The sequence below is a fragment of the Dendrobates tinctorius genome, unplaced genomic scaffold (genome assembly GCF_039654945.1).
Source record: "Dendrobates tinctorius isolate UK_male_01 unplaced genomic scaffold, ASM3965494v1 ptg000236l, whole genome shotgun sequence".
In the NCBI taxonomy this organism is placed as follows: domain Eukaryota; kingdom Metazoa; phylum Chordata; class Amphibia; order Anura; family Dendrobatidae; genus Dendrobates; species Dendrobates tinctorius.
Genome location: NW_027361903.1, coordinates 3,958,010 through 3,982,833, shown reverse-complemented (window position 1 = coordinate 3,982,833; position 24,824 = coordinate 3,958,010). Strand labels below are relative to the sequence as shown.

Below are 24,824 nucleotides of genomic sequence, written 5' to 3'. Positions count from 1 at the left end.
ACTGTACCATTTACAGGGGGGTGTTACAATGTGGAGCCCAGACTGTACCATTTAGAGGGGGATGTTACAATGTAGAGGCCAGACTGTACCATTTACGGGGGGCGGGGAGGTGTTACAGTGTAGAGCCCAGACTGTACCATTTACAGGACGATGTTACAATGTAGAGTCCAGATTGTACCATTTAGAGGGGGATGTTTCACTCTAGAGCCCAGACTGTACCATTTACAGGGGGATGTTACAATGTAGAGTCCATTGTACCATTTACAGGGGGACATTACAATGTAGAGCCCAGACTGTACCATTTACAGGGGGGGTGTTACAATGCGGAGACCAGACTGTACCATTTACAGGGGCGGCAAGGTTTTCTGGTGGCTCGGGCCATATCAGACTGATGGGTTCTCACCTTCATTAATTGTTCTTCCTGGAGTTGTCGCCGCCTCTGCAGTTCCTCATCTTCTTCCTCCCGGCCGCTCGATCTTCGTCGTGTGTCCCCTGATTCCAGAAAACACAATAATTGTAATGAATCATCTCATCACTTCATCCCATCAGTCACAGTTTATTATCTGAGGATAAAGTTTCTACACCCCCTAAAGGCCGACTCTACCCAAAATATGATTACGATTCTAGGCTTAACGAGACGAGGATAAGAATAAAACAACAAAAACCCCTCCCTTCTCCAGGGTGCAGCATTGGTGGAGCTATTCATAAAAAGAGGCGGATTAATAAGGTGACAGATGAGAAGTCCGCCTCCGCGTTCAGTGCAAGAACCAGGAATGGGAAGTAACTGGAGAAACCTGAAAACTCTCCTCACATTGGTGTATGCAGCCGGGTATATACTGATCAATGCGTCTCCATGGTTACACAATATAAACAACCCTGGATAGTCTCATTATATTATCTACTATCACAGGAATAGGATCGCACGGATTACAGGGCTCAGTGATCAGGAGACGAGACTGATCGCACTGATTACAGGGCTCAATGATCAGGAGACGAGACTGATCGCACTGATTACAGGGCTCAGTGATCAGGAGACGAGACTGATCGCACTGATTACAGGGCTCAATGATCAGGAGACGAGACTGATCGCACTGATTACAGGGCTCAGTGATCAGGAGACGAGACTGATCGCACTGATTACAGGGCTCAGTGATCAGGAGACGAGACTGATCGCACTGATTACAGGGCTCAGTGATCAGGAGACGAGACTGATCGCACTGATTACAGGGCTCAGTGATCAGGAGACGAGACTGATCGCACTGATTACAGGGCTCAGTGATCAGGAGACGAGACTGATCGCACTGATTACAGGGCTCAGTGATCAGGAGACGAGACTGATCGCACTGATTACAGGGCTCAGTGATCAGGAGACGAGACTGATCGCACTGATTACAGGGCTCAGTGATCAGGAGACGAGACTGATCGCACTGATTACAGGGCTCAGTGATTAAGAGACAAGACTGATCGCACTGATTACAGGGCTCAGTGATCAGGAGACGAGACTGATCGCACTGATTACAGGGCTCAGTGATCAGGAGACGAGACTGATCGCACTGATTACAGGGCTCAGTGATCAGGAGACGAGACTGATCGCACTGATTACAGGGCTCAGTGATCAGGAGACGAGACTGATCGCACTGATTACAGGGCTCAGTGATCAGGAGACGAGACTGATCGCACTGATTACAGGGCTCAGTGATCAGGAGACGTCAGTGATCGCATGGATTATAGTACTCAATGATCAACTGACGAGACGGATTGCACTGATTACAGGGCTCAGTGATCAGGAGATGAGACAGTTCACACTGATTACATGGCTCAGTGATCTGGTGATCAGACTGATCGCACTGATTACAGGGCTCAGTGATTAGGAGACGAGACTGATCGCACTAATTACAGGGCTCAGTGATCAGGAGACGAGACTGATTGCACTGATTACAGGGCTCAGTGATCAGGAGACGAGACTGATCGCACTCATTACAGGGCTCAGTGATCTGGTGATCAGACTGATCGCACTGCTTACATGGCTCAGTGATCTGGTGATCAGACTGATCGCACTGATTACAGGGCTCAGTGATCTGGTGATCAGACTGATCGCACTGATTACAGGGCTCAGTGATCAGGAGATAACACAGTTCACACTGATTACATGGCTCAGTGATTTAGAGTCATGACTAATCGTAATGATTACACTGCTCAGTGATCTGGAGACATGACTAGTGCACTGATTACATGGCTCAGTGATCTGGAGACTTGACTAGTGCACTGATTACATGGCTCAGTGATCTGGTGATCAGACTGATAGCAATGATTACAGGGCTTGGTGATCAAGGACAGAAACTGATGTAATTGGTTAAAGGATCTGGTGATCTGGAGATCTGACCGATCAATCTGATTATACACAATAGCAGAAGAACAATGAGAGGTATATTTCTAATGGTTGTGTGGTTGGAGACTTGTGACACCCTGAGAAGCGAGGAGGAGATTTTTGGCAGTGATTATACTTCAGAGCTGCACTCATTATTTTGCAAACTGTAAAAAAACATTAATAACCAAGATCACTTTCCAGAAAATGCTCAGAGATTGGAGTCCTGAAGTTGCAAAATAGCGAATACAGAACTGGACCATTATACGGACACATTCACAGTGTCTTCTGTAGATCAATCATCTAGAATGAAAATTTTCAGGAGACAACTGTGATGTTCTCAAGATCTCTGTTGCAGTCAGTAAATATCATTCTTCTTAAAGGGAATCTGTCACCCTATTTTTCGAGTATCAGCTGCCGGCACTGCCATCAGGGGCTTATCTTACATTCTGCAATGCTGTAGATAAGCCCCCCGGATGTAACCTGAAAGATAAGAAAAATGAGTTATATTACACTCACCGGGGGGGTCCGGGCCGATGGGTGTTGCGGTCCGGCGTCCGGTGACGTCCTCCTCCTTGCTGCCTGTCGTGGCTCCTGCGCAGGCGCACTGCTCTGCCCTGTTGAGAGTCCTGCAGTGTGCAGGTGCCGGGAGAGGTCAGAGAGGTCCGGTGCCTGCGCACTGCAGTATTCTGCTCTGCCCTCATCAGGTCAGAGCAGTGTGCCTGCGCAGGAGCTACTGCAGGAAGGGAAGGAGAGGACGGCATCGTATGAAGAAGGGAGGCGCCGGACCGCAACACCCATCGGACCAAGACTGGACCCGGACCGCCCCCGGTGAGTATAATACAACTCATTTTTCTTCTCTTTCAGGCTACATCGGGGGCTTATCTACAGCATTACAGAATGCATTACAGAATGCTGTAGATAAGCCCCTGATGGCGGTGCCGGCAGCTGATACTCGAAAAATGGGGTGAGAGATTCCGTTTAACATCCAGAGACTGAAAACCCATCCTGTGCTTCTCCTGCTCACACAGTGGGGGGTCTGTCACCAATCGCCCTCCTGTCCTTACAGTTTGTTACAATGTATCAGCAGGTTACTGCAAACAATTATCTAGAAAGGAGACAAATCTTGGGATCAACTGTAAACAAGAAAGTTCTCAGACATCTCGTCAATAACCTGGAGGTGACTGATGAAATAAACAATAACAAACAACACATGGGAACAGGACACAGTAGTGCTGGCAGAGCCCCAAACCCGCTCCCCCAGTATAATCGCCAGAAAGAGGTCAGCTTTGCTCTCAGATTCCCTACCTATAGCAGCCAGAGAGGGAGGACCCGGCCAATAATCGGTCTCAATCTTTGGGACATCGCCGGGAGCTGGAGCATGGGCAGCTGGGAACTTGGAAGACTTGATGATATCCTCGGAGCTGCTGATGAATGCGGCCATAGCCGCTGCATCTAAACAGGATTAGGTTGGAACTTAGCTCTATGGCTCAATGTGTAAATGTGCCATGCAGAACCTCAACCTTCACCTGCTGAATCAGGAGAAAGATCCTGTGCACCAGGACAGGGTGACGTCCTCACCCCAATATCCTCATCACCACCCCAATCACTGAACCCACAGATCCTATGTAACCAACACAAAACAGGAGCCGCTCACTGACCCCCAAACTGCCGGACAAATCACAGCTCTATCCTACATATATCCTTATAGTAGATATATTCTTGTACATAGGGGCAGTATTATAGTAGTTATATTCTTGTATATGGAGCAGTATTATAGTAGTTATATTCTTGTACATAGGGGCAGTATTATAGTAGTTATATTCCTGTACATAGAGGCAGTATTATAGTAGTTATATTCTTGTACATAGGGGCAGTATTATAGTAGTTATATTCCTGTACATAGGAGCAGTATTATAGTAGTTATATTCTTGTACATAGGGGCAGTATTATAGTAGTTATATTCTTATACATAGGGGGCAGTATTATAGTAGTTATATTCTTGTACATAGGGGCAGTATTATAGTAGTTATATTCTTGTACATGGGGCAGTATTATAGTAGTTATATTCCTGTACATAGGAGCAGTATTATAGTAGTTATATTCTTGTACATAAGGGCAGTATTATAGTAGTTATATTCTTGTACATAGGGAGCAGTATTCAGGGCTGTGGAGTCGGAGTCGGAGTCGTGGAGTCGGAGTTAGTTTTGGTTGGAGTCGGAGTCGGTAGAAATGTACCGACTCCAGCTTTAAAAAAAATGTATTAATATTTCATAATTGAACTTTCATATGAATTTTATAAATGTTACTCAAATATATATGTTCTATCAAACTATGAACAACAGTGATAAGCAGTTCTGCTGGAGATAGAGACATTTCTTACTTCTTGTGTGTCACTGTTCTCCACTGCCCTTATCTAATCTTATACTTGGTTAACCTCATGCTGCCCCAACCCCCCTACTTACAATGTATGAAACTGAAAGTGAAAATGTGTTGCAAATTCTTAGTAGTAAAGCTCCTCCTCTAGACTAGATCATACTAGGTGTGTGTCTTCCAAGCATCTCACAGCTGCCTGCTACTCAGAAGAGGAAGACTGTAAGAAGTATTATCCTTTCAACAAACTTTGCATCAGTTAACTGTGAGTACATGAGGAATAATAACAGTATTACTGACCACTATATCAGTTGTACGACCTGGCAATAATTTTGTACAATTGTTTTTAGGAAAAACAATTGTCATTTGGATTGTGAATGCAGAATTAAAAACCTGAGAATGTCAAAGAAGCATCACATTAAATCAGCTGTATTTGAACATTTCACCATCACTCAAGATAGAAAACATTATGTCTGTCAGTGTATGACAAATGATCCAGACGAAAACAAATGCTGTGAAGCCAAGATGAGTGCATATTCAGGCAAAGATAAAAATGCTCCTACCAGAGCTTCTAATCTAAAGAGACATTTACAGCGCTTTCATCCAGAAGTACTGAAAGCAGTGGATGAGAAAGACTGCATCCAAACCAATGAACCGGTGCCCAGCTCTTCCAGCCAAACAAAGGAGCAGAGAACTTTGCAGCCATCAGTTGCAAGATATTTTGTCAGTGACAAAGTTACTGTGACAATGACAGTAGATACATTTAAAAAACAGATCATAGAGCTTGTTGTAAAGGATAGTGTGCCTATTTCATTATTTTCACGACCAGCTTTTATGTGTCTGAATGGGGAAATGGCCCGCAAGCTTGGTGTTTCTCTGGAGAGAGAGAGTATTAGAAAATTAGTAATCGAAGAAGCTTTTAAACAAAAGGAAGAACTTAAAAAAACTCTCAAGGGACGCTTTCTGTTTCTTAAAATGGATGCCTGCACACGTCACAGAGTGAACTATTTTGCCATCAATGTCCGATTTGTTTGTGACAAAAATGAAATAGTTACCAAGACATTGGCAGTAAAAGACACCAAAGCTCATCACACCAGTGAGTTTCTCCAGGTCTTGGTGGAAAAGGTTCTGCAAGACTATGAACTTAAAAAAGAGCAAGTTCTTTCTGTCGTAACTGACAATGCTTCAAATATGATAAGTACTATTAAGCTAATGAATGAGAGTAATGATGGTGACCAGCAGCTAGAACAACATTCTGGGTCCACAGACACAGAAATGTTTGAAATAGAGGAACACAGTATTGTAACTGAGGAGCAAACTGAAGTTGCTTCAGATGAACAGCAACATGATAGCTTAGATGATCTTGTTGAAACTGTGTCAATATGTTCTTTCATTCATCACATGTGCTGTGTTGTGCATACGCTACAGCTGGCTATAAGAGACAGTCTGCAAGAAGGACATGCTGCTGCACTGATTGGCAAGGTGAGAAAATTGGCTACTGTTGCCAGAACCCCTAAAGTTGACTCAATTTTGAAGAGACGTGCTGGAAAAGGGGCAATTATTGATCAAGCCACACGATGGGGCAGTACTTACTTAATGATTCAGCGCTTGGTTGAACTGAAAACCTTTCTTGTAGACATGGCTAACCCTCAACTGACGCTAAATGAAAGTCAGTGGAATCAGGTGACTGAGCTGGAAAAATTGCTAGAGCACCCATTTACAATGACTAAAAAATTACAAGCAGAGGACTTAACTCCAGGTATTTTCTTAAAGGAGTGGAAGAACCTGATGTTTCGCCTGTCCCAAAGAGGAGGGTTAATTGCAAGTGGCATTGCTACATCAATGAAACGGAGAGAGGAGCTACTATTACAAAATAACATTCTTTTGGCAGCTGTTTATGTAGACCCAATGCATCGGATTCTTCTAGATGATCAACAGCTAAGTAAAGGAAAAGAAGCTCTGTTAGAAATAGCAGTAAGGATGAAAGGGTTGCAGAACAGTCAGGAGGAACAAGAAGAATTTGGTCGTCCTGCCACATCTTCACCCTCATCATCAACTGATGAAGAATTTAATTTCGAAAAATATTTGGATCACAAGGACCGTGCAAAGCGTTCCCGCATAGAAGAGTCATCCCCATCAAGAAACACAGCCAGTACATTTCAGCAGAATTTTTAATGTGCACTAAAAGAAATTGAGAAATTTGACCGTTCATCAAAAATAACAGTGCAACAAGCGATTCCTCTGTATCCTGACATTGTCAGAGATGTTGCCCAAGTAGTTACTGCTTTGCCACCAACACAAGTTAGTGTAGAGAGGTTGTTCTCTGCTCTCAAAATAATTAGATCAGATTTGAGGGCATCCATGAAGGAGGATCTGACAGAGGCAATACTTGTTCTGAGGACAAATTTATAGATTTCTTCTTATTAACTGCATAAAAGTGTTTATTGCATATTTACTTACAGTTTAGAAAAGTTTAGAAAAGTTATTTGCTATATTCTAATTGTATTCTAATAAATGTAGTTTTTGCTCTAAGTGGTCTGATTAATTATATGATGGTGAGAAACTGAATAAGCACGATGTTTAATATTTTACAACAGTAAATTTGTTGTTATGAATTGGCCATTTATGAAGGAGTCGGAGTCAGAGCCGGAGTCGGAGTCTGATAAAATCCAGGAGTCCGAGTCGGAGTCGCAACTGTGGCTTACAGACTCCACAGCCCTGGCAGTATTATAGTAGTTATATTCTTGTACATAGGGGCAGTATTATAGTAGTTATATTCTTGTACATAGGAGCAGTATTATAGTAGTTATATTCTTGTACATAGGGGCAGTATTATAGTAGTTATATTCTTGTACATAGGGGCAGTATTATAGTAGTGATATTCTTGTACATAGGGGGAAGTATTATAGTAGTTATATTCTTGTACATAGGGGCAGTATTATAGTAGTGATATTCTTGTACATAGGGGGAAGTATTATAGTAGTTATATTCTTGTACATAGGGGCAGTATTATAGTAGTGATATTCTTGTACATAGGGGCAGTATTATAGTAGTTATATTCTTGTACATAGGAGCAGTATTATAGTAGTTATATTCTTGTACATAGGAGCAGTATTATAGTAGTTATATTCTTGTACATAGGGGCAGTATTATAGTAGTTATATTCTTGTACATAGGAGCAGTATTATAGTAGTTATATTCTTGTACATAGGAGCAGTATTATAGTAGTTATATTCTTGTACATAGGGGCAGTATTATAGTAGTTATATTCTTGTACATAGGAGCAGTATTATAGTAGTTATATTCTTGTACATAGGAGCAGTATTATAGTAGTTATATTCTTGTACATAGGGGCAGTATTATAGTAGTTATATTCTTGTACATAGGGGCAGTATTATAGTAGTTATATTCTTGTACATAGGAGCAGTATTATAGTAGTTATATTCTTGTACATAGGGGCAGTATTATAGTACTTATATTCTTGTATACAGGAACAGTATTATAGTAGTTATATTCTTGTACATAGGGGAAGTATTATAGTAGTTATATTCTTGTACATAGGAGCAGTATTATAGTAGTTATATTCTTGTACATAGGAGCAGTATTATAGTAGTTATATTCTTGTACATAGGGGCAGTATTAGGCCGGGGTCACACTGGCGAGGAATACGGCCGAGTGAGAGGCGCTAAAAGCACGCATTAGACACGGACAAATGATTCTCTATGGGGTCCCTCGCACCAGGCGTATATTTCTCATCCGTATCCTACGCTCCATGCCAATCGCAGCATGCTGCGATTGTCAGCGTACTACGCCCGTAGTACGCCAATGCAATTCTATGGGTGCGCCAAAAATACGGATTACACACGGACCACACATGTGACTTACGAGAAATACGCACCCAGTGTCTTATAGAAAAGCCGGCAATTCAGTGCGCTATACAGTAAACTCACACTGACAGGTTTAATAAAGAAACGAAAGAATAGATATAAACACATAGAATACATATACATTCTATGTGTCTATATCTATTCTTTGGTTTCTGTTATAAACCCTGCCATAGGGCTCCATTATATGTCCATTTTGCCAGCCGGCGAGAAAATCTCGCCATACGGATTACATACGGATGCTTACATGCGAAAAATACGCGACCACACCTTGATTACGGATGACATACGGAGCACTGTTTAGGGGCCATTCATCCGTATTACGCATGTAAAATACTGACCATATTTTGCGTTGGTTAGTGTGACCCCGGCCTTATAGTAGTTATATTCTTGTACATAGGAGGCAGTATTATGGTAGTTATATTCTTGTACATAGGGGCAGTATTATAGTAGTTATATTCTTGTACATAGGAGGCAGTATTATAGTAGCTATATTCTTGTACATAGGGGCAGTATTATAGTAGTTATATTCTTGTACATAGGGGCAGTATTATAGTAGTTATATTCTTGTACATAGGAGCAGTATTATAGTAGTTATATTCTTGTACATAGGGGCAGTATTATAGTAGATATATTCTTGTACATAGGGGCAGTATTATAGTAGTTATATTCTTGTACATAGGAGGCAGTTTTATAGTAGTTATATTCTTGTACATAGGGGCAGTATTATAGTACTTATATTCTTGTATACAGGAACAGTATTATAGTAGTTATATTCTTGTACATAGGGGCAGTATTATAGTAGTTATATCTTGTACACAGGGGGCAGTATTATAGTAGTTATATTCTTGTACATAGGGGCAGTATTATAGTAGTTATATTCTTGTACATAGGGGCAGTATTATAGTAGTTATATTCTTGTACATAGGGGCAGTATTATAGTAGTTATATTCTTGTACATAGGGGCAGTATTATAGTACTTATATTCTTGTATACAGGAACAGTATTATAGTAGTTATATTCTTGTACATGGGGAAGTATTATAGTAGTTATATTCTTGTACATAGGAGCAGTATTATAGTAGTTATATTCTTGTACATAGGGGGCAGTATTATAGTAGTTATATTCTTGTACATAGGAGGCAGTATTATAGTAGTTATATTCTTGTACATAGGGGCAGTATTATAGTAGTTATATTCTTGTACATAGGGGACAGTATTATAGTAGTTATATTCCTGTACATAGGAGGCAGTATGATAGTAGTTATATTCCTGTACATAGGAGGCAGTATGATAGTAGTTATATTCTTGTACATAGGGGGCAGTATTATAGTAGTTATATTCTTGTACATAGGAGAAGTATTATAGTAGTTATATTCTTGTACATAGGAGCAGTATTATAGTAGTTATATTTTTGTACATAGGAGCAGTATTATAGTAGTTATATTCTTGTACATAGGGGGCAGTATTATAGTAGTTATTTTCTTGTACATAGGAGCAGTATTATAGTAGTTATATTCTTGCACATAGGGGGCAGTATTATAGTAGTTATATTTTTGTACATAGGGGGCAGTATTATAGTAGTTATTGGCTTCTCCTGGACATCAGTTTAAGGTAAAGAGGGAATTTCTAATATCTGATGCAAAAAATGTTATGTTGAATGTGAAATATCTTAAACTTGTTGCTTTAGTTTCTATAATTTGGCTTTGTGTTATAGTAAAGCATATACAATACATAAACTCTCCGTCTTGCTGTTCGCTTTCTCCGCTTCGATCCCACTGGTGACCCCTAATTTCCCCAGGTGTGAATTCGAATACACAGGACAGACTTTGGCGCTTCTCTCGGTGTAAATAACCAGTGATTCCGCCAATCTGATGCTTCAGGAACGCTGCATATTCCTTGGAAGGACGGCGTGATGAGAGGTCAGTATTTATCCTGGCGTTCGTCAGTGATACATTTCCAGTCCTGTTGCTTCTCTAGGTTTTATCTTCTCAAGAACTGGGGACAGCTGGGTGACAACTCACGGAGAAGCTGACATTGTGGCCACACTGGTTGTCACCCGGTTTTCCCAGTAACAGAGACTAGAAACTTTCCATTTCATGAGAATATTTTCTAATTTCATCTGATGAGCCACATCCCGTCTGGATATTTTGATTTCATGCATCAAGAGCTGACCTCCCTAATGCCCGAGTTCTACTTTTCTGGAAGCCACATCCTATCCTGGTGCACAAGGGGCCACGAAAATCAGCAGAGAGACCCCTGAAACCGGAGCATGCAGCCGCCAGGCATAGAGAAGCGCCAGGAGGTTAAAGGGTTAATATTGGAGGCAGATAAAGGGTCAAAGTGGAAGATTAGGCAGAAAACAGAGTTACCAGCAGGTGACACCTCTGGGTGCAGGCTCCGCAGTGATTCAGGCAACACTTATAGTTTCATAGTTTTTGAGGTAGATATAAGTCCATGGAGCTCAATCTGTATCCACCCCTGACAATACAGAGCAGCAGAAATGTCTGCGGTGGCATGTACTGTATATTACCAGGAGGAGAGGCGGTATATACTGCCTCCTGCCCAAGTCCTGGTAATATACAGTACACGGCACACACAACTCTGCTGCCGAGTATAGGTGTCAGGGTGCTGTGGCACACTCTGGTGGTGAGTGTTGGAAGTACAGTGGTGTCAGGCTGGATGTGCAGAGACAGGTTTGTGATCTGATGCAGGAGCTGCGGGGGGCTGTGAAGCCATTAGAGCTGGGACTCCACCTGGTACTTACTGAGGAAATATGACAAGGAGATGAGTGAGCGCTCACATGTTAAGGACGGACACAAAACACCATAAAACAGAATGAAACAAGACAGTGATTATCACGGAGACCTTCTGAACCGCACAGGTTTAGGGGGGCCTGGGCTCACCGGAGGACATGGGGCGAGTCCGGGTGACTTACATACAATGGTTGGGGTAACTCAGACTAAGGAAGCACATGGGACTGATCGCGATCTCATAGGATCACCCCTGAGCTTTGGGGACTGAAAGGAGGCTTTCATGGGCTCAGCCTTCCCATGGGGAGGGGGTCATGTTTAGGGATCACCAGGACTTTCCAACCATAGACTGATTTCTTCCCGTTGATCCCACTGGGGTCTACAGTGTGGCCAGTGAGGACACTGGTGGAGAAGGTTTCCAGCACTGGTCACCGTTAATATTCTGCGCCCGTCCAGTCAGAACTTGGGCTCAGTCCTTGGCCATGCATGGTCCAAGCCAAGGCCACACAGCAGAAGACAAGCAAGAGGCCGAGGAGACGTTACCGTGCTGCTTGTAGATGGGAGGCTTCCGGTAAATGTTCAGTCCTTGATCTGCGGAAGGAAACAATCAAGGGTTAATTAATGACTGAGGGTCTCGCACCTACAGAAGAGCCGATGACACCAACGAAAATGAGGAGACAGGCGGCAATGAGGTGACAACATGTCCCAACACGGACACATGAGGAGAGAAGACGCCGTCAGGCCACTAACGACAGAAAAGAGAGAGATGGGAAGACGTGACGCCGCTACGGGAGGCGAGACCCCCGAGAAGATGAGCCGGACCCCAGAAATAGGTCTTCTCCATCAGAGCCTCGGCCCCAAAGTCACAGACACCGGACCGGTGGCCAAGAGGTCACAGCCGTCATACAAGGGGTCCACGGGGGTCTCCGCACACTGATCCCCCTTCCTGGCAGATGGAAATGCAAACATGGCTGCAGTACGGGCGATGGCGTAAAGGAAGAGTCATGCACAACAGACCAAGACCCCTCATGGGGTCACATCCAGGAACGTGCCCGCCAGAAGGGTCCGCTGATCAGGGTGGGCACCTTCCCCGCTGAGGATTTATGCCCCATACATTGCAGCATTACACATCACCGTGAGTGTTCAGAATCACGCACCAGTGTAGCTCCACCCACCTGACTCCCACACAAGTCATGAGCACTCTGATCTACAGTCATCTGGGCCCCCACAATGCATTAATCGACGAGCCGAACAGAAGTAAAAAAAACCACCGCAAAGCATCACAAAGTCACGGACATTTCCCTGTAGAATTAACAGCGAGATGTAGGAAAGTGGAGTTCTCGACATGATTTCCTCGTGTCCGCGCTGCAGATCCTGAACAACTACTTGCACTGATCTTACGTTACATATCATACACTCCAGTCACATCCAGAGCTGCATTCACTATTCTGTGTGGTTGGGCTTCATATCGTATAATCCCTCCTGTCCATCAGGCTCATATACAGAGCACAGCAGAAGAACATGCAAAGATAGAAAGCAGCAGAGTTACAGGATCTCAGCGCTGTGTCTGCGGAGAAAGCTCTGCTGAAATCCAAGTGTCTCAAGAATATTGATTGCAGCTCTGGATGTGACTGGTCGGTAAGAAATTAACGGTGGATCAGTACATGATGAATAAAACAAAGGATTACACAATATTCAACATAAGTTTCCTGCACAGTGACTGCAACAGCAGAACAGTGAGTGCAGCTCTGGAGTATAATACAGGATGTAACTCAGGATCAGTAATATATGTACACAGTGACTGCACCAGCAGAATAGTGAGTGTAGCTCTGGAGTATAATACAGGATGTAACTCAGGATCAGTAATGTAATGTATGTACACAGTGACTGCAGCAGCAGAATAGTGAGTGCAGCTCTGGAGTATAATACAGGATGTAACTCAGGATCAGTAATGTAATGTATGTACACAGTGACTGCAGCAGCAGAATAGTGAGTGCAGCTCTAGGGTATAATACAGGATGTAACTCAGGATCAGTAATGTAATGTATGTACACAGTGACTGCACCAGCAGAATAGTGAATGCAGCTCTGGGGTATAATACAGGATGTAACTCAGGATCAGTAATGTATGTACACAGTGACTGCACCAGCAGAATAGTGATTGCAGCACTGGGGTATAATACAGGATGTAACTCAGGATCAGTAATGTAATGTATGTACACAGTGACTGCACCAGCAGAATAGTGAGTGCAGCTCTGGGGTATAATACAGGAGGTAACTCAGGATCAGTAATGTAATGTATGTACACAGTGACTGCACCAGCAGAATAGTGAGTGCAGCTCTGGGGTATAATACAGGATGTAACTCAGGATCAGTAATGTAATGTATGTACACAGTGACTGCACCAGCAGAATAGTGAGTGCAGCTCTGGGGTATAATACAGGATGTAACTCAGGATCAGTAATGTAATGTATATACACAGTGACTGCACCAGCAGAATAGTGAGTGCAGCTCTGGGGTATAATACAGGAGGTAACTCCGGATCAGTAATGTAATGTATGTACACAGTGACTGCACCAGCAGAATAGTGAGTGCAGCTCTGGGGTATAATACAGGATGTAACTCAGGATCAGTAATGTAATGTATGTACACAGTGACTGCACCAGCAGAATAGTGAGTGCAGCTCTGGAGTATAATACAGGATGTAACTCAGGATCAGTAATGTAATGTATGTACACAGTGACTGCACCAGCAGAATAGTGAGTGCAGCTCTGGAGTATAATACAGGATGTAACTCAGGATCAGTAATGTAATGTATGTACACAGTGACTGCACCAGCAGAATAGTGAGTGCAGCTCTGGGGTATAATACAGGATGTAACTCAGGATCAGTAATGTAATGTATGTACACAGTTACTGTTTAATGCAGGATGTATGTAACCTTTTTGCAGCTTCATGAGAGGTGACCTATGTCTTTAAACTGTTTTTCCTGGCTATGACAAGCTTTCATTCAGTGTGTAACATAAGTACTAATATAAAAAAAACTGACCAGCATTTACAAACAGAAAAGGACAAGTGTGAACAGGTGCAAGCTAAGAGCCACTCTGTATACTGTAAGTAAGAAATTAAAGCTGCACTGTGAAGCGCCATAATGTGCAAACCTTGAATATATAGAACTGCATTACTGCTGTAGAAAACATGCTAAAAAAAGAAGGTACTTAGCACAGAAATTGACCAATTCGTGTGAACCCTACAGCCAGCAACAAGCCTTAAACCTAACACGATGCTTCTCCCGGCTAAAACCCTCAATTATATGGACAGGTAGGATCATGCTCTATTTAGGCTGATGGGAGGATGCTCGGTCTGCACCAGCCAAAGACTGACCCTAAATGCCAAGTACCTTCATTTTTGAACCTGTTTTCTACAGCGGTAATGCCGTTCCTATTTCACACATTCAGTGTTTGCATATTGTAGCGTCTCAGATTTCAGCTTTCATTTGTAACATACACACTGTCAGGATTCCGCTCGGCTCACCGGTTCCAGTGACGGTCATGTGACCAGTATCAGATTTGCATACTTTTGTGCAGACTACTTTCTTTTCCTGCTTCTCTCCATGAACACTTGTCTTAGCCAAGATAACGCTTTGAAATGGCTTTAACCAAATTTTTAGTATAGGGAGAACTTACTGATCACTTTCTGTCAGTGAACTGACCCCATTTATAATGTTTGGGACAGCTGAAGAAAACCATTTTCAGAAGTCTCATGTTACTCAAAAAGAGATAACTTTATAATGTGTTACTACCCCTTTAAGGACCTTTAGCCAAATTTTTTCACGATGAACGGGACACACGATGTAATAGTGGCTGCAGAACAGAATAAAACCGTGTGTTTTTTAAAATTAGTTTCACCTCTCCATTGCAGAGATATGTTATCATATAGTTTCCATGGGGGCGTGGACTTCTTCCCCCCCCAGTTTGATGCTGACTAATCATAAGCAGGCAGGAACACTCAAAGAAAAGAAGAACACACCCCGATCGCAGCTTAGAGTAGGATTCTCAGTGTGTGTGAGATATAATAATACAACTCTGATCTCCTGCATGAGTCCATGTGGGGAGAGGCGACGTGCAGCTGAGTTTAGCTGCGTCACATTACAAACCCTTCTATCAGCACTCCTGAATAACGAGCATGCCATTATTCACACTTATGTCTGCTGTGCTCAGGAAGCTTGCACTCCACTCTGCTTGGAGATCACAGCTGTCATTATATCTCACAGAGGAGTAACTGTCCTGTTCCAGGCTCCTCCTGTGTGAGATGTAATGACACCTTGCTCTGTCTTCACTGCAGAGCAAGCACAACTGACATTACTGACACATCTCGAGTCAGGCAGCATGAGGGAGGGCAGTACAGCAAAGCCGACAGTGGTAGGAGAGATAGAAGGATTTGTAGTGTGACACAGCTAAAGTCAGCTGCACTGCCCCTCCTCCACACTGACTCCTGTAGGAGGTGATACCAGGAGATCAGAGCTCTATACTTACATCTGAAACACTGGTAAATGCGCACCAAGCTCTGGAGGGGGTGTGTCCTTTTTCAGCTGTGTGTTGCTACCTGCTTATGACTGGTCATCATCATACAGGGGAAGAAGTGCACGCCCCCCAGGGAAAACTATTTAACACCCACTTGGACTTAAAAAAAAAAGGGTAATTCATTAGATACCAAATACTTAAATTATTAATATCCTCACAAAGGAGAAATTTAAAAAGATAAATAAATTTTCTTTGGCTCTGCAGTCACTATTACATTGTGCGTCCAGTTCAACATGATAAGTTTGGTGAAAGGTCGTCTTTAATAGTATAACTAGACTAGTAGATGATCGGCAAACAAGCTTTTGTAAGGAGCTGGTTCCCAAATCTCAGCTCATATAAACATGCTGTCAATCACCTGAAAAACAAGCAACATTCACTGGGTGATTGAACTGTTCACAATGACAAAAAAAAAATCCTCATTCTCTGCAGCACATCGCCTGGAGAAAGCAATAATGTGCTACCGAGAGGAACAGGTTACCGCCGGGCAGAGAAGGAGCATATTGACGATGGTTCTGTCCTATCCTTTTCATCGGCTTGGGGAAAGGAGCCAGTAAACGAGCACCAAACAGCTTGTATATACAACATGTAAGACATTAGTATGTATCCAACAAATGATGGCAGAGAACAGATGTTTATCAGCACAACAGATTCCATGATTGATTTCCTGCAGCGACACATCGGAGACACATAGATGATCCCCCTCCCCATCAGCAGACGAGACAATGGAGACAGAACAAGTTGTGTTCCTACAGATCTACATTGGGACAGGACAAGGAGACATAGACAGCACCAGCTCCTACCTGGAACATGGAAATGTTTAGGGACCTGACCATATGTTGGAGTTAGAGGGCGACTGTCTGGCCGATGGGGGAGTGGGGAGTTCCTGCCGCTGAGTGGCTCAGTGCCTCCAACGAAAAGAACGAAAAGAAATGAAAAGAGAGCAGAGAACAAAAGAACAAAAAGTGATATAAAAGAAAGAACAGAAAAGTACATAAAAAGAACAAAGTGACAAAATGTAGCGACACGAGAGGCAGCCCCGCTGGAGCCGCTGCGCAGGGACTGCTCCCGCTGTGACGGACGGGATGGTTGCAGCCGAGGTTGCTCATGCCATGTTACACAGTATGACACAGTTCACACAGGGAGGCGCCAGTCGGAATCTTCTGCAGCTTTATCATAGACTTTGGCCCTGATTCATCATCGCTTTTGTGCCTCTTTTCTGCAGCTCTATGTCTGCGCCTCATTCATTACGTCATTTGCACCACTTTTATAAGCTACCTTCACTTGGATTGCCTGGTTTTTGGTTCGCCATGATGAGCGCGGTTTTCTTATCCAGAGGTTTCCGCCTAATTCATCATTTCAGGCTTTGTCTCGCTTGTACTCCGGGGCGTCTCGCCGAGCACATCATTATAATCCGTCCAACTGCATTTTTCTACAGATTTTAAGACTAAAGTGCGACATTTTATGGAACATGCGCGGGTTTGTTTTGCTCTGAAAAGGTGCAAAAGAAAAAAAAAATGATTGCACGAAATTCATAAACCAACGTGCGCCATTCTGAAGAATTTGGTGAAAAAATGTCAATGAATATAAGACAAAAAAGTGATGAATCAGGACCTGGGTGCCATCTCCTCACCGCTCGCAGCCGTCACGGTCTCACTTCTGCTAAGCGCTCTGGGTTCAGCTCGCGGAGGATCGCTGACACTGGTACATGGTAGCAAACCACCAGCTGTGTCTACATACCGGCAGCAAGCGGAGATACTGAAAGCTGCCAGGAATCAAAACACAGAGACTACTAGAAAGTTGTAGAATTTTACACTGGCGACATTTAGGTGCATTTAGTTTCGTTTCTTTGCCACCTGCTGGTGATAATGTCACCATGTGACGGTCAGTGAACGGAGCACTAAACCTGCACCGACTGCAGCGCTGCCCCGTCCTGCAGCGCTGCCCCGTCCTGCAGCGCTGCCCCGTCCTGCAGCGCTGCCCAGTCCTGCAGCGCTGCCCAGTCCTGCAGCGCTGCCCAGTCCTGATGCACTCCAAACGTGATCAGACCTAGAAAACCCAACACTAGCAGCATCTCCTCTGTGCCTGGTCACGGTATGTGGATGAGATCCGGCAACTGCAGCATATTCACTAATCATCTAGGCACTATACAGAAGTATATGTACTATATGGCAGTACATCCTAGCAATACACAGTATGGTAATATGTATGCAGTGTATGCACTACTTATCTGGGCACTATATGGCAGTATATGCACTAAGCACTGTACATCCTAGCAGTACACGGTATAGTAATATGTATGCAGTATATGCACTATATCTAGGCACTATATGGCAGTATATGCACTAAGCACTGTACATCCTAGCAGTACACAGTATGGTAATATGTATGCAGTGTATGCACTATATCTAGGCACTATATGGCAGTATATGCACTAAGCACCGGACATCCTAGCAATACACAGTATGGTAATATGTATGCAGTGTATGCACTACTTATCTGGGCACTATATGGCAGTATATGCACTAAGCACTGTACATCCTAGCAGTACACGGTATAGTAATATGTATGCAGTATATGCACTATATCTAGGCACTATATGGCAGTATATGCACTAAGCACTGTACATCCTAGCAGTACACAGTATGGTAATATGTATGCAGTGTATGCACTATATCTAGGCACTATATGGCAGTATATGCACTAAGCACCGGACATCCTAGCAATACACAGTATGGTAATATGTATGCAGTGTATGCACTACTTATCTGGGCACTATATGGCAGTATATGCACTAAGCACTGTACATCCTAGCAGTACACGGTATAGTAATATGTATGCAGTATATGCACTATATCTAGGCACTATATGGCAGTATATGCACTAAGCACTGTACATCCTAGCAGTACACAGTATGGTAATATGTATGCAGTGTATGCACTATATCTAGGCACTATATGGCAGTATATGCACTAAGCACCGGACATCCTAGCAGTACACGGTATAGTAATATGTATGCAGTGTATGCACTATATCTAGGCACTATATGGCAGTATATGCACTAAGCACCGTACATCCTAGCAGTACATGGTATAGTAATATGTATGCAGTGTATGCACTATATCTAGGCACTATATGGCAGTATATGCACTAAGCACCGGACATCCTAGCAGTACATGGTATAGTAATATGTATGCAGTGTATGCACTATATCTAGGCAATATATGGCAGTATATGCACTAAGCACCGGACATCCTAGCAGTACACGGTATAGTAATATGTATGCAGTGTATGCACTATATCTAGGCACTATATGGCAGTATATGCACTAAGCACTGTACATCCTAGCAGTACATGGTATAGTAATATGTATGCAGTGTATGCACTATATCTAGGCAATATATGGCAGTATATGCACTAAGCACCGGACATCCTAGCAGTACACGGTATAGTAATATGTATGCAGTGTATGCACTACTTATCTGGGCACTATATGGCAGTATATGCACTAAGCACTGTACATCCTAGCAGTACACGGTATAGTAATATGTATGCAGTATATGCACTATATCTAGGCACTATATGGCAGTATATGCACTAAGCACTGTACATCCTAGCAGTACACAGTATGGTAATATGTATGCAGTGTATGCACTACTTATCTGGGCACTATATGGCAGTATATGCACTAAGCACCGTACATCCTAGCAGTACACGGTATAGTAATATGTATGCAGTGTATGCACTACTTATCTGGGCACTATATGGCAGTATATGCACTAAGCACCGGACATCCTAGCAGTACACGGTATAGTAATATGTATGCAGTGTATGCACTATATCTAGGCACTATATGGCAGTATATGCACTAAGCACCGTACATCCTAGCAGTACATGGTATAGTAATATGTATGCAGTGTATGCACTACTTATCTAGGCACTATATGGCAGTATATGCACTAAGCACCATACATCCTAGCAGTACACGGTATAGTAATATGTATGCAGTGTATGCACTACTTATCTGGGCACTATATGGCAGTATATGCACTAAGCACTGTACATCCTAGCAGTACACGGTATAGTAATATGCATGCAGTATATGCACTATATCTAGGCACTATATGGCAGTATATGCACTAAGCACCGTACATCCTAGCAGTACACGGTATAGTAATATGTATGCAGTGTATGCACTACTTATCTAGGCACTATATGGCAGTATATGCACTAAGCACCGGACATCCTAGCAGTACACGGTATAGTAATATGTATGCAGTGTATGCACTACTTATCTAGGCACTATATGGCAGTATATGCACTAAGCACCGTACATCCTAGCAGTACATGGTATAGTAATATGTATGCAGTGTATGCACTACTTATCTAGGCACTATATGGCAGTATATGCACTAAGCACCGGACATCCTAGCAGTACACGGTATAGTAATATGTATGCAGTGTATGCACTACTTATCTGGGCACTATATGGCAGTATATGCACTAAGCACTGTACATCCTAGCAGTACACGGTATAGTAATATGTATGCAGTATATGCACTATATCTAGGCACTATATGGCAGTATATGCACTAAGCACCGTACATCCTAGCAGTACACGGTATAGTAATATGTATGCAGTGTATGCACTATATCTAGGCACTATATGGCAGTATATGCACTAAGCACTGTACATCCTAGCAGTACACGGTATAGTAATATGTATGCAGTGTATGCACTATATCTAGGCACTATATGGCAGTATATGCACTAAGCACCGTACATCCTAGCAGTACACGGTATAGTAATATGTATGCAGTGTATGCACTATATCTAGGCACTATATGGCAGTATATGCACTAAGCACCGTACATCCTAGCAGTACACGGTATAGTAATATGTATGCAGTATATGCACTATATCTAGGCACTATATGGCAGTATATGCACTAAGCACTGTACATCCTAGAAGTACACGGTATAGTAATATGTATGCAGTGTATGCACTACTTATCTGGGCACTATATGGCAGTATATGCACTAAGCACCGTACATCCTAGCAGTACACGGTATAGTAATATGTATGCAGTGTATGCACTACTTATCTGGGCACTATATGGCAGTATATGCACTAAGCACCGTACATCCTAGCAGTACACGGTATAGTAATATGTATGCAGTATATGCACTATATCTAGGCACTATATGGCAGTATATGCACTAAGCACCGGACATCCTAGCAGTACACGGTATAGTAATATGTATGCAGTGTATGCACTATATCTAGGCACTATATGGCAGTATATGCACTAAGCACCGTACATCCTAGCAGTACATGGTATAGTAATATGAATGCAGTATATGCACTATATCTAGGCACTATATGGCAGTATATGCACTAAGCACCGGACATCCTAGCAGTACACGGTATAGTAATATGTATGCAGTGTATGCACTATATCTAGGCACTATATGGCAGTATATGCACTAAGCACCGTACATCCTAGCAGTACATGGTATAGTAATATGTATGCAGTGTATGCACTACTTATCTAGGCACTATATGGCAGTATATGCACTAAGCACCGTACATCCTAGCAGTACACGGTATAGTAATATGTATGCAGTATATGCACTATATCTAGGCACTATATGGCAGTATATGCACTAAGCACCGGACATCCTAGCAGTACACGGTATAGTAATATGTATGCAGTGTATGCACTATATCTAGGCACTATATGGCAGTATATGCACTAAGCACCGTACATCCTAGCAGTACACGGTATAGTAATATGTATGCAGTATATGCACTATATCTAGGCACTATATGGCAGTATATGCACTAAGCACTGTACATCCTAGAAGTACACGGTATAGTAATATGTATGCAGTGTATGCACTACTTATCTGGGCACTATATGGCAGTATATGCACTAAGCACCGTACATCCTAGCAGTACACGGTATAGTAATATGTATGCAGTGTATGCACTACTTATCTGGGCACTATATGGCAGTATATGCACTAAGCACCGTACATCCTAGCAGTACACGGTATAGTAATATGTATGCAGTATATGCACTATATCTAGGCACTATATGGCAGTATATGCACTAAGCACCGGACATCCTAGCAGTACACGGTATAGTAATATGTATGCAGTGTATGCACTATATCTAGGCACTATATGGCAGTATATGCACTAAGCACCGTACATCCTAGCAGTACATGGTATAGTAATATGAATGCAGTATATGCACTATATCTAGGCACTATATGGCAGTATATGCACTAAGCACCGGACATCCTAGCAGTACACGGTATAGTAATATGTATGCAGTGTATGCACTATATCTAGGCACTATATGGCAGTATATGCACTAAGCACCGTACATCCTAGCAGTACATGGTATAGTAATATGTATGCAGTGTATGCACTACTTATCTAGGCACTATATGGCAGTATATGCACTAAGCACCGTACATCCTAGCAGTACACGGTATAGTAATATGTATGCAGTATATGCACTATATCTAGGCACTATATGGCAGTATATGCACTAAGCACCGGACATCCTAGCAGTACACGGTATAGTAATATGTATGCAGTGTATGCACTATATCTAGGCACTATATGGCAGTATATGCACTAAGCACCGTACATCCTAGCAGTACATGGTATAGTAATATGTATGCAGTGTATGCACTACTTATCTGGGCACTATATGGCAGTATATGCACTAAGCACCGGACATCCTAGCAGTACACGGTATAGTAATATGTATGCAGTATATGCACTATATCTAGGCACTATATGGCAGTATATGCACTAAGCACCGGACATCCTAGCAGTACACGGTATAGTAATATGTATGCAGTGTATGCACTATATCTAGGCACTATATGGCAGTATATGCACTAAGCACCGTACATCCTAGCAGTACACGGTATAGTAATATGTATGCAGTGTATGCACTATATCTAGGCACTATATGGCAGTATATGCACTAAGCACCGGACATCCTAGCAGTACACGGTATAGTAATATGTATGCAGTGTATGCACTATATCTAGGCACTATATGGCAGTATATGCACTAAGCACCGGACATCCTAGCAGTACACGGTATAGTAATATGTATGCAGTGTATGCACTACTTATCTGGGCACTATATGGCAGTATATGCACTAAGCACCGGACATCCTAGCAGTACACGGTATAGTAATATGTATGCAGTATATGCACTATATCTAGGCACTATATGGCAGTATATGCACTAAGCACCGGACATCCTAGCAGTACACGGTATAGTAATATGTATGCAGTGTATGCACTATATCTAGGCACTATATGGCAGTATATGCACTAAGCACCGTACATCCTAGCAGTACACGGTATAGTAATATGTATGCAGTGTATGCACTACTTATCTGGGCACTATATGGCAGTATATGCACTAAGCACCGTACATCCTAGCAGTACACGGTATAGTAATATGTATGCAGTGTATGCACTACTTATCTGGGCACTATATGGCAGTATATGCACTAAGCACCGGACATCCTAGCAGTACACGGTATAGTAATATGTATGCAGTATATGCACTATATCTAGGCACTATATGGCAGTATATGCACTAAGCACCGGACATCCTAGCAGTACACGGTATAGTAATATGTATGCAGTGTATGCACTATATCTAGGCACTATATGGCAGTATATGCACTAAGCACCGTACATCCTAGCAGTACACGGTATAGTAATATGTATGCAGTGTATGCACTATATCTAGGCACTATATGGCAGTATATGCACTAAGCACCGTACATCCTAGCAGTACACGGTATAGTAATATGTATGCAGTGTATGCACTATATCTAGGCACTATATGGCAGTATATGCACTAAGCACCGTACATCCTAGCAGTACATGGTATAGTAATATGTATGCAGTGTATGCACTATATCTAGGCACTATATGGCAGTATATGCACTAAGCACTGTACATCCTAGCAGTACACGGTATAGTAATATGTATGCAGTGTATGCACTATATCTAGGCACTATATGGCAGTATATGCACTAAGCACTGTACATCCTAGCAGTACACGGTATAGTAATATGTATGCAGTGTATGCACTATATCTAGGCACTATATGGCAGTATATGCACTAAGCACCGTACATCCTAGCAGTACACGGTATAGTAATATGTATGCAGTATATGTACTATATCTAGGCACTATATGGCAGTATATGCACTAAGCACCGTACATCCTAGCAGTACACGGTATAGTAATATGTATGCAGTATATGCACTATATCTAGGCACTATATGGCAGTATATGCACTAAGCACCGGACATCCTAGCAGTACACGGTATAGTAATATGTATGCAGTGTATGCACTATATCTAGGCACTATATGGCAGTATATGCACTAAGCACCGTACATCCTAGCAGTACACGGTATAGTAATATGTATGCAGTGTATGCACTATATCTAGGCACTATATGGCAGTATATGCACTAAGCACTGTACATCCTAGCAGTACATGGTATAGTAATATGTATGCAGTGTATGCACTATATCTAGGCACTATATGGCAGTATATGCACTAAGCACCGTACATCCTAGCAGTACACGGTATAGTAATATGTATGCAGTGTATGCACTATATCTAGGCACTATATGGCAGTATATGCACTAAGCACCGTACATCCTAGCAGTACACGGTATAGTAATATGTATGCAGTATATGCACTATATCTAGGCACTATATGGCAGTATATGCACTAAGCACTGTACATCCTAGAAGTACACGGTATAGTAATATGTATGCAGTGTATGCACTACTTATCTGGGCACTATA

The 24,824-nt window shown here is 42.5% G+C and overlaps 1 protein-coding gene across 19 annotated transcripts in view; it reads right to left on the bottom strand.

The window, feature by feature from the left end:
- ABLIM1 (actin binding LIM protein 1) overlaps positions 1-24,824 on the bottom strand; it is a 320,476-nt gene that overhangs the window by 8,730 nt on the left and 286,922 nt on the right. For 7 of the 19 annotated variants that reach the window (XM_073556597.1, XM_073556595.1, XM_073556596.1 and 4 more), the window contains 4 exons: positions 16,756-16,860; positions 11,918-11,965; positions 3,674-3,820; positions 404-492 (listed from right to left, as the gene is read on the bottom strand). In XM_073556597.1, the coding sequence (XP_073412698.1) occupies positions 404-492; positions 3,674-3,820; positions 11,918-11,965; positions 16,756-16,860 (389 nt within the window). The remainder of the gene's footprint in view (positions 1-403; positions 493-3,673; positions 3,821-11,917; positions 11,966-16,755; positions 16,861-24,824) is intronic. The other 12 variants (XM_073556604.1, XM_073556600.1, XM_073556601.1 and 9 more) reach the window with 4 other exon arrangements.